Source organism: Euprymna scolopes, chromosome 10 (genome assembly GCF_053919585.1).
Source record: "Euprymna scolopes isolate OS-2025 chromosome 10, ASM5391958v1, whole genome shotgun sequence".
Lineage (NCBI taxonomy): Eukaryota > Metazoa > Mollusca > Cephalopoda > Sepiida > Sepiolidae > Euprymna > Euprymna scolopes.
This window is the reverse complement of record NC_136491.1, coordinates 41,176,173-41,187,336: the sequence shown is the minus strand read 5'-3', so window position 1 is coordinate 41,187,336 and position 11,164 is coordinate 41,176,173. Positions and strand designations below refer to the sequence as shown.

General features: G+C 33.5%; 1 protein-coding gene across 1 annotated transcript in view; it reads right to left on the bottom strand.

Annotated features, from left to right (window-relative positions):
- Window positions 1-10,940, bottom strand: part of LOC145285934 (gamma-aminobutyric acid type B receptor subunit 1-like) — a 408,900-nt gene extending 397,960 nt beyond the window's left edge. The window contains exon 1 of the mRNA XM_080134438.1: window positions 10,785-10,940. Coding sequence (XP_079990564.1) covers window positions 10,785-10,802 — 18 coding nt within the window. The 5' untranslated portion in view covers window positions 10,803-10,940. The remainder of the gene's footprint in view (window positions 1-10,784) is intronic.
- Between the last annotated feature and the right edge of the window lie 224 nt (window positions 10,941-11,164).

Below are 11,164 nucleotides of genomic sequence, written 5' to 3'. Positions count from 1 at the left end.
GCGTTTCTCTATTCTGCAGAAGGCAATCTCTGAACGCTGTCAGCCTGATAGAACTTTGTTGCAGATCAAGCCCCTTTTCTTGAAGATACTTCTGAGCATCATTGATTTCTGGGAGAATAGTTTTCCAAAAGCTCAGAAATAAAAGAAACGGAAACGACAATACCGAGTTGAGAATTAAAGATGCATCTGATCTTGTGGTTACATTTTCTCCTTCTTCTCTGAGCTGTTCCAGGGCAATGACGATTCCAATAATTTTTTTACCACATCATTTACAACATCTGATCGACTACTACATCTAGTTTTCACAGTCCGCTTGATACTTAGACCGGTCAACTGAATCAAAATGTCCCAGCGATGTGTAGATGCAGAAAATAGCGAGAATAACCGGTCCAATATGTCAAAAAATGTAACAGAGTGAACAGCTACAGAAGCAGCCAGATTTAATGAATGGTTAGTGCATGGCACAAATAGAGCTTTTGTGTTGATTTCGGATATTCGTTTCTGCACACCTGATCGGTGGCCTGCCATAATAGCAGCATTGTCAAATGCCTGGCGAATACAGTCACCAATCTGAATCCCATCGTTCTCCAGTTTTCTCAAAATCAGTTTAGAAATGTCCTCCGCACTTTTACTTTTTGATGGAGCGGAGAAACGACTCCTCCACTGTCACTTTATTTTCGTCAATTTTCACGTAGCGCAACACCTTACTCATCTGGTCCTTGTGAGATACATCAAGCGTGCTATCAAAAATTATGAAAAAATATTTGCTTTCCTTGATCTGATCGATGATTTTATTTCTCACATGCTTTGCCAAAATGCTCACAAATTCATTTTGAATTTCTGGTGACAGATAAGAAGTAACGATTTTCTTTCCCAGGTTAACTTTCACCAAATGTTCATGGAGCACAGGGTCATACTTGGCCAATAAATTTACCAATTCTAAAAAATCCCCTTTGTTTTCTTGATCTCTTTCATCATCATGGATATCTTCCTGGTGACCCTGTGGTGCCAGATTCTGCTTGGCGAGAAACCTGATGATGTCCAGCAATCTAGCTAGAATTTCCTGCCACTTCTTAGTTTCCTTCTCGATAAGATGTTGCTCTACTTTGTCAACTACCTTTCCTTCAGCAAGTCGGATCTCTTGATCCTTCCAGTTGGGAAATGCTTGAGCAATATTAATTAGACGTAAAATTATGATTCATTTCAGAGACATTGTACCATTTTAGAACACTAACCAAAAATTATTATTTTCCTCATGGAAATAAATTTTTTTTTTTTTTTTTTTTACATAGGCATCACCACATTATCAAGGCCAAGAGGCCACTCAAGGATAAGGGTTAAAGAGTGTACAGTAGAAATTGGACAATATAGTAATCATTAGTAATGAAAATTTGGTAAATTTGATAACTTATATGGAACGGCTCATAAAGAACTTATTTACGTTAGACTTGAACACAACCATATTGTAGTCAGCCGGAAAGCAGGAAAACGGAAGACAATTCCACAGGCATGCAGTTCTAAGAAAGAAGCTTTGTTCATGGAATCTACGTTTAGGTTTAGGCACAGATAAAGAGTGGGGGAAATTATTGATAGTGTTTACAGCTAGACGAGTGTTTCTTGTGAAAGTTTGGCGAGGGGGGACCATAGATTGAAGCTCAGTTGAACACTTTCCATGAAAATAACAATACATCAGAGATAAACTCGCAACATCTCTTCTGTGAGATAGAGGTTGCAAGGAGGCGGAAAGGACATCTCCTACGAGGCTACGAAGTCTATTTTGAACTCTATCAAGGCAGGACAAGTCCTTTCTAGCAGCTCCTGCCCAGATGTGGCAACAGTATTCCATCCTTGGACGTACCTGGCTCTTATATAGATAGAGAATAGCATCAGCAGTGAGATATCTACCGGATCGATAGAAAGATCCCACCATTTTTCCAGCGGCATTGGCAACAGATTTGATATACGTGTTCCATTTAAGATCAGGAGTAATGGTCAAGCCCAGAAGCTTGTCAAAACTTGAGGCCTCCTGAAGACGAGAGCCATTCATTTCAATTGATGACAAATATGGATTAGAATGTTGATGATGTAAAGAGAGAAGCTTGGTTTTAGATGCATTAAAAGTAACCAGCCACTCCTTTCCCCATTGTACTACATGCTCAAGATCAGAGGAGAGAGAATTGGAGAGAACTTGGTCGTTTACTGTCTTAGATGTGGTACCATAAATGGTAGTGTCGTCAGCATAAATGTCTACAAATGATGTAAGGATATGATTTGGAAGATCATTAATGTAGATCAGGAAAAGAGTTGGGCCCAGGATGGATCCCTGAGGGACACCGGCATTAATACTGTGAGCTTCTGATTTTTGCCCCTCAACTACTACTCTTATGAACCTATCAGAAAGAAATGATTTAATAATTGAGAAGACTTTTCCAGCTATACCATAGCTAGCGATCTTATGAAGTAAACCTTTATGCCATACCCTATCAAAGGCTTTAGATATGTCAAGAGCAATTGCCCTAGAAAGATTGCCACCGTCGAGAGATTTGCTAATCCTATGCGATATAACTGTAAGGACATCTGCTGTAGATCTAGCAGAACGGAAACCATATTGAGTGTCACTAAGAAGGTTATTTTTGTTGAGATGGTTGATTACTTCTGTATTTAACACAGATTCTAGCAACTTACTCATGACGCACAGGAGACTTATTGGCCTGTACTGAGAGGGGGATGAGCGATCACCTGAATTCTTAAATACTGTAAGCTTTTTTTTGCGGAGTAGGGGTCTAAGCGATTACGCATAGTTTTACAACCTTGCCAGTCAGACTTCAGCTTAGTGAACATTTAGAGTAGCCTGGAAATGATTATTCATCATTTTAGGTTAAATGTACGAAAGTTTAAATTTAAAAATAATTGTTTGTGCTTTTTTTCCCGGAAAGTTTTTCAAGGTGTCCATATGCAATCGCATAAAACAAAATAAAAGTCGAATAAAACAAAAGGAAAATATCATTTTTAGCCAAGGGTGTTAGTCTAAAATTATCACAATATTAGTAAAAAGTATTTCTATTATAATTATCTGCATCTTGTTTTTTTTTCGTTTTTTTTTGTATTAAAACAAATCAATCTACTACATATCTATGACATTGTCAGTAGTAATAACATGAACATTCGTGTAGAATTGTTAAGAATACATTCGCATCTGTTTTTAAAGTAAGAATTGTTTTCTATATAGTAACTATGTTATTTAGAAATCCATGTTTAAAATGGAGAGGGGACTTTGTTAACTATTCTGTTCCTATACCGTTTTATTTTGCATCGTTAATTATTTTCAATTGTCTATGAAATATTCAAATAGCATTTTGCCAACTAATGACGAATGCAAATCAGTTTTGTTTTAAAAGAGAAATGCATCTTTAGTTGTTTTATTATTTTAAATCAATTAAAAGAAAAAGAAATTCGAGAAAAATATTTAGAACCCCCCCCCGTATATTTAATATATGTCCCCCCCCCCACACACACTAAGTGCATTTTTTTGTTTGAGAAAATATATGCAGATGTGAGATGGTTATAGAGTAATTCGAAAAGAAAAAAATCACTAATTAAATATTTAGAAATTGAAAAAGAATCGGAATCGGGAATCGTATCGGATCAGGAATTTAAGACAGAATCGATAATTGAATCGGAATCGGAAAAAAAAATTCGGAATCATCCCATCACTAATATATATATATATATATATATATATATATATATATATATATATATATATATATATATATACCTTCAGGATCGGACAAAAAGACACCGGACAAAACCCACCAGCTAATTAACGCTAAACAGATAAAATCCCAAATGAATCAAAAACATTAAAAATCACTTTTTATATTTTTATTTTAATTTAATTAAATTTAGGAAAATTAGACACCAGGGAACTAATTTTGGCAAGGTATGAAAATTAAGCATCTACGGAATAAATGTTAATTGAAGATAGAGTTTAAAAATATTCTTAAAGACGATATAGTTTTAAATGGGATTCAAGTGCCTCTCACAGAAATATGCATATTTTTAAATATTTACTCTTGTTTGAAAGCAAGTTAGGTACGCGTTCTAAGCAGATTTTTCTTGAATTATCTTTTACAATTATTATATTAATAAAAAAAGGTAAAAAATTAAAATCCTATTTCCAGAATTAATTCATCATTATAAGTTTCAGTTTAATCATAATTACGTCAGTGATTATAAAATTTTGTTAATAGTTTGAAAAAAAAAAATCAATTGCTCTGTGATTGTTCGAAACTTGACAGAAATTCGGCAGTATTTAAACTATCGCATAGAAAGCCACTTCAACAGTATTTGAGCTGTAGCGTTTAGTTCCCATTCAAAATTTATCCCCTGATATGACGATCATAAAATCTGTTTACAGTCGATATTTATTCTGTGCTTGCTTAATGTTTCTACAATTCCAAAATAACGTAATTTTCCGTTGTATCATTTAATTATCAGTGATGTTTGAAAGTATTTTTCTTGACAAAAATGTTTTGTTTAATTTTTCAACATTTTTGTGAACATGTAAATCAACTGCTTTCTTTGAAAGGTTACCTAGAGAATTTATGCAACTTTTTTAAAACTTTGTTTTACAAATAAAATAAATCTACATCGTATTTTTATGTTATTATCATTTTAGTTTTAGTAATAATTTAAAAACAATACATATTTATTAGTAGTACCAATAATTAAAAATTAAATTAAAAATTTAAAACAATCGGTTTTGGAATCGTAAATTAGGGACACATTTTTCCGATGCCTTCAAATTCTTTTTACAACCTTTTCGGCATAAAATTTCAATGATTTTGTTAGTCTTATTTATTTTTTTATTTATTTTTTATTTTCTGCTTTTATCGTTACAAAATGCCGCCCCTTGGTATGTCCCGTTCGTAAAATAGGGACACATTTTTCCGATTCCAATACCTCCAAAAGTTCCGATTAAAAAAAAGGTTTTCTGTAGAAAATTTAAGAAATTTTGTTAGCTTTTATTTATATTTATATATTTTTCTATTTTCTATTTTTACCTTTTCAAAATGCCGCCCCTGATATGAGCCGCCCGTAAAATAGGGACACATTTTTCGGAATCCGATACCTCCAAATGTTCCGATTTTTTCAACCTTTTCGGTATTAAATTTCAATTTTTAATAGCTTTTATTTATTTTTATTTATTTAATCCATTTTCCATTTTAACGTCTCAAAATACCGCCCTCTGACATGTGCCGCTCGTACAATAGGGATAAATTTTTCTGATTCAGATACCTCAAAAAGTTCTGATTATTTTGCAACCTTTTCGTTAAAAAAAATCCCGATTTTTTTTTAAGCTTTTATTTTTTTTTCTATTTTCTATTTTTAACCTCTCAAAATGCCCCCCCCCCGACGTGTGCCGCTCATAAAATAGGGACACATTTTTCTGATTACGATATCTCTAAAAGTCCCGATGTTTTACAACCTTTTCGGCATAAAATTCCAGATTTTTTATTAACTTTCATTTATTTGTATCTTTTTTTTTTTTACTTTCTCAAAATGCCGTTCCCTGGAACGTGCCGCCAGGGGCGGACCGCCTCCTCCCGCCCCGCCCTTGCTACGCCACTGATAAAGTGTAGATTGAAAGAGATTAACATTTTTTTCAAAACTCGTATAAATTCTAATCAAATTTATTTGAAAATAATAAAAAAATGTAACTTAGTGCAACTAATCATGTAAAAAGTCAACTTTCCAGCTGAAACGTTTACTCACTTTTATCATAACTATCACTTTCTTGTTTACACTGATTTTCTCTCGACCCATGACGTAATTCTGAAAATTCAAATCAAATTTATTTGGCAAGAGATAGCATAGTGCAACCAGTCACGTACAGAAAACTCGTAAATTCTAATCAAATTAGTTGAGAAAAAAAAAAAGCTAACATAATGCAATAAGCCATATAAAGAAATAGGTGGAAGCCATTTATATTCATATATAATCTGAATGTCCGTTCAAAGCCGCTTTAAACCTGGATATGGTAATCATCGTCATTTCCTTCTTTGTTAGGTCGTTCCATGGAGTCGACAGCCGCGTAACTCTTGTTTCTCCTATTTTGTCCTTTAGTCCTCACATTCTATCAGCTATGTCTTCAACAAAGAGGGAAAATTGCTGTTTTCTAAATTTGAATCAATACATCTAACATAGTTGGTAAGTTTTTAGCATTGAAATATAAACCTGGACATGGTAATCAACGTCTTTTGTTATGATGTTCTACAGAGCAGAAACACGGGCAGAGAATGCTGCCTTTCTTCTATCGAGCCAAAAGCGACTGTGGTATATCTTTTGTTGGTGGTCACAGAGACCACGACTAGTTTTACAAATGGTTTTGCTTAACATGTTTGTTTTTTTTGTTTTTTTTCACATTAATACGCTTCAAAATGCAACAAGTGAAGCATGCATGGTCCCCCGTGAGTGCACAGTGAACGAGGCATAAAAAAAATGACTAAGTTCAGCATTTGCCCCTCCCCCTCAATTAGCCCCCAAAGTCCCCAAGGGATGTCAAATCCTGGTGAAAATGAACAAACGGTGCACTTTTAGGCCTTAACATATGTAAATTTGAGTTCTGCACCCTGCAAAAAAAAAAAAAAAAGAAACGACTCAGTCCATCATTTGCCTCCCACCCCACCCCATTAAGACCTAAAAGTCCCCAAGGCCTTAACATATTTAAATTTGAGTTCAGCACCATGCAAAACTACTAAATAGACATACACAGAAAATTTTGGACAAATATGGCAAAATAATCCCAAAACTAGAATGTTTTTATTAGTCCTAAAGGTATAGGCAAACACAATTATATAGAAATCAGTTAGTTAAGACTTTTCAGAAAGTTTTATAAAATCCAAGGCATCAATTTTTTTAATAAGCACAAAAGTGTCAATTTTAGCTATTTTAACCCAAAAGTCACCCCTAGAGAGCAATCAGCGTTTTCCCGGAAAATCCGTTCTGTCACTTTTTTACTCATATCATGTTTAATGTTTGTGCAAAATTTAAAAAAAAATCCTAGGCATAGTTATTGAGAAAAGTGTGGACAGACAAACCGACAAGGGTGAATTTACAGGTCCACCCTCCTTTTGTCGGGGGACCAACAAATAAAATGCTTATATATTTTAGTTTTTGTCTTAACCTTTAAATTATCAAAAAAATCACAGTCGCATTCCAACCTTCACTTGTGGCCGCCATCGCGTTACCATTTAGGTTATAATTTTTATTTATTTTCTTGCTTTTTTGTTCACCCATATTGCTCTGCACTGCGTCTTTCTATGCATCGCTGTAACTTTAGAGGAAAGTAAAAAGTAAACTTTTGGTTTACTTTCGACAGCTGCAAAATTTTTGCTTCCCTTATTTTCTCTTTGAATCCTCACATTCCATGAACGATGTTTCTGACACAGAGAGAAGAACTGCTGTTTTCTGAGTTGGAATATATCCATATAACATATATTGTTGTCTAGTTTTTGACCTTGAAATGATATTTTTTTTAGTTCCTTACATCGAGTGGTTTCATGCCTTGTCTTGAGCTGTTTTCATAAAATAAATTCACAATCAAAAAAATATTCATCATTTTATCATTAACACCAGAAATGGAAAAATAAGTTAAAAATATCGTTTTTGAAATCGGAAACTAGGAAAAAAGAAAATAAATAAATAAAAATAAATATTCTGATTATTCCAATTCAGATTTTGATTCTGATTTATTGTCCCAACAATCACATTCCATCAGTGTAGTATCTGTTCTTCAGATGCTGCACTTCAATTTCTTGTTCTCTGTCAGTGGAGGAGAAATCCTTCACGACTGAGACAATTTTTATTTTTGTTCCTTTTCTCCACATTAAAAAACGACCCTGGTGTCTAACTCTGTCTCGTGGGGAGGCATTGTAAATAGGAACAATCACATTCCATGATTAGTGCCAAAAACGGAAAATTAAGTAAAAAAAAAAAAAAAGGTTAATATAGCGCAGAAAGCCATATAAAGAAATAAATGGAAGCCATTTATATCCACATACAATTTGAATATTTGTCTAAGCCGCTTTAAACCTGGAAATAATAATCACCACCATGACCTCCTCTGGCAAGATGTTCCATGAACTCAGCAGGCTCGTAACTCTTGCTTCCTTTTTTGTCCTTTAGTCCTCATATTCTAACAGCGATGTTTCTGACAAAGAGGAGAGAATTGCTGTTTTTTTTTAAATCTGAATCTATACATCCAACACTTATTGTTGGCTTTTTTCCTTTTTTTTTAAAAAAAAATATTTTTAGCTTCTTATATCAAGTGGTTACATGCCTTGTCTGGAGCGATTTGTATTTATTATTATTAGTATTGAATATCATGAACTTTTATTCACGTTTGTTTCCTGTTACCATGATATGCTCACTCAGATTAAAATGGCGGTAGCAGTATTCCATCTTTGGACGTATCTTCATGTTATGAGCATATCTATGAGGTTTGCCAGCAAGCAATCAATCTGGAAACTTTCTGGTCTCAACTCTACAGACATTTTTCATTTAGAGCATGAATAGAAATGTGGTTGTGATTTTTGTTTGCGTTATATCAGATAATATAGATGACTATTTTTGCTGATAATATTTCATTTGAAATCGGTTTAAATCGATAAAAAAAGAGGCAGTGGTTTTGTTACAACTTCTGACATTTAAATCTATTTCGTGTTTCTTTTGTAAAAACACGTTCTGACCAAATTTTAAAATGTAAAAACACATTTTGAAGTTTATTGATGACATACTGATAAAAAAAGAAAGTACAATGAGGAAAATTAACATTTGATTCTAAATCAAATAAAAATCTACTTAATACATTTTTTTTTTTAATTTTCTATAGAAAATGTATTTTAAAAATAAATTCTGCTTTTAATTATTTTGTGAATACATCATTAGTTGTGGACATTTTAGAAAATAAACATTATGTCCATTAGAATGGAAATATAAAGAAAATATTAAAGCAGAAATATTAAACAGATATGTTCTTAGTTTATAAATGCTCTATCTAGAATATTGAGCACCCATTTGAAGATAGGATCTATTTCACATTTACATATACTCATTTTATCGAATATATATATATATATATATATATATATATATATTCAGAATGTGAAAGATTGTATATAATAAATTCCACAGCCAAACAACGTCGCAGCCCACAAGAGCCATGAAAGTCAACGAACCGGAAGTCCAAGACTATATATATATATATATATATATAGGGTGACCCCCCCAAAAAAAAAACCAAAAACAAAAGCTAAATGGGGGCCATCTAGAACATATGCTGTAGAACGGAGAAAAAAAGGCCAAAGACCCTAGTGTTTTGATATAATGTTTTGAATATAATAAACTAGTTATGACCAAAGTTTCATTTCATTCGGATAAAACACTAAGAAACGGGGCCTAATTCGAGTTGGGGCCCGTTTTTTTAGCCCACCCTGCATATATATACTAGCAAATGGACCCGTCGTTGCCCGGTATGTAAAAACAAAAAACAGTGAAGTAAAAAATGGAAACAACTGAGACATGTGCATGCGAGTATTATGTTTTTTTTTCTAAACAGTTCACTCCTTGTAAGTAAAAAAAAAAAAATACTCGAGCCGAGACCAAAACCAAAACCTAAAGACAGTGAGTCAAGTACGATAATCATTAGGCCAGCTTGCCAAGTATTTAGAAAGTGTTTTCAAACCAACTAATTCTTAACATAAGGAAGCTGTCATGTGAACGATTTTGCACGTGAAACAATTGACAAACAGATAAAAATTCGATGCCCCCTCCCCCCAAGTACCAATTTTTTTTACATTTTTACCCCATTAGCAGCTCCTTTTTCCGGATGAAAACTGATTAAAGAGGTTTCCACATGTCTCAATACCCTATATACCAAATTTCAAGTTCATAGATCAAATATTCATTGAATATATAGGTTGAGAGTTGTTCTCACATATTCTTTTATATATATGTGTGTGTGTGTGTGTGTGATTTTACTTTTTTTATAGCTAGAACCTGGAACCATGAGTTTTATAGTCGAGTGCGTATATCGTTATGCTACGGGCCTCTGCTGATATTATTTGCTATTTTTATCGATTTAAAGTTATTTTGTTGTTGTTGACTTTTTAGCGATTATTAAATATTTGGTATTAACATCTCCTACCTAGGAATGCAAAGAATTAGTTTACCCTAAGAAATATCACTCCTATTTTTAGGACTTAAGGAAATAAATATATGTATATATTATTTATTTTACTTTTTTTAAACAGTACTCTACATACAGGCATTTCGCTTATCTACCGCTCATCAATGTGGTTTGACTGCATTAGAACTCGAACCTCGAACCATAAATTTTATAGTCAAGTGCGTATACCGTTATGCTGTGGACTTCGTTTTGTCATACGCCGAGAACATCACCAACATGACTTCCCACAACACTAAAGCCAGCCTGATCGCCACCATTCACAGAGTTCACTGAGCTCCTGTCAGCGATTGTAGAAAAGGCATGCTCTCAGTTCTGGACCCGTATCGACGCAGTGATTGAGGCTGAAGGCGGCTACATTAAGTAGATGTCAACTCTACTACATAATCAAGTTACCTGAATTTACTTTTTCCAAAAAAAGTTTTGAAATAAACCTGTAGTGTTGTTTTATTTAGGATGACAAATTTATTGTTCCACCCTGTAAAAAGGAAAGAAACCTGAAAAAAACAAATTGTATATTGTGAAAGGGACTTACCACAACGAGATTCCACATTTTCGCAGCTTCTGCCACAAAAGTTGAAACAATGCTGCAACCCGTTAAGACGAGAATTTTTGTTGGTGGATTGTAGAGCAGTTCATACAAAACTTTAGTCCCTAAGCCCGGTGTGCACTGCAAAAGAGAAAGGTGAAAACATATAGAATTATGTAATCAGGTGCCCTTAGGGAGAGTCGGCCAAGCAAAATTGTTTTTTTTTTTTTTTTTTTTTTTTAAATATCTGTTTTAGAAAAATAAATGAAATGAAAATTACAATTTAAATATTTTACAATAGATTGAAATTCCAAATCCGTCGTTTTCAATTGGTGTTTCTCACAGAAACCTAAGATTTGGCAAAAGTTCCTTAACGGTTCTGCAAA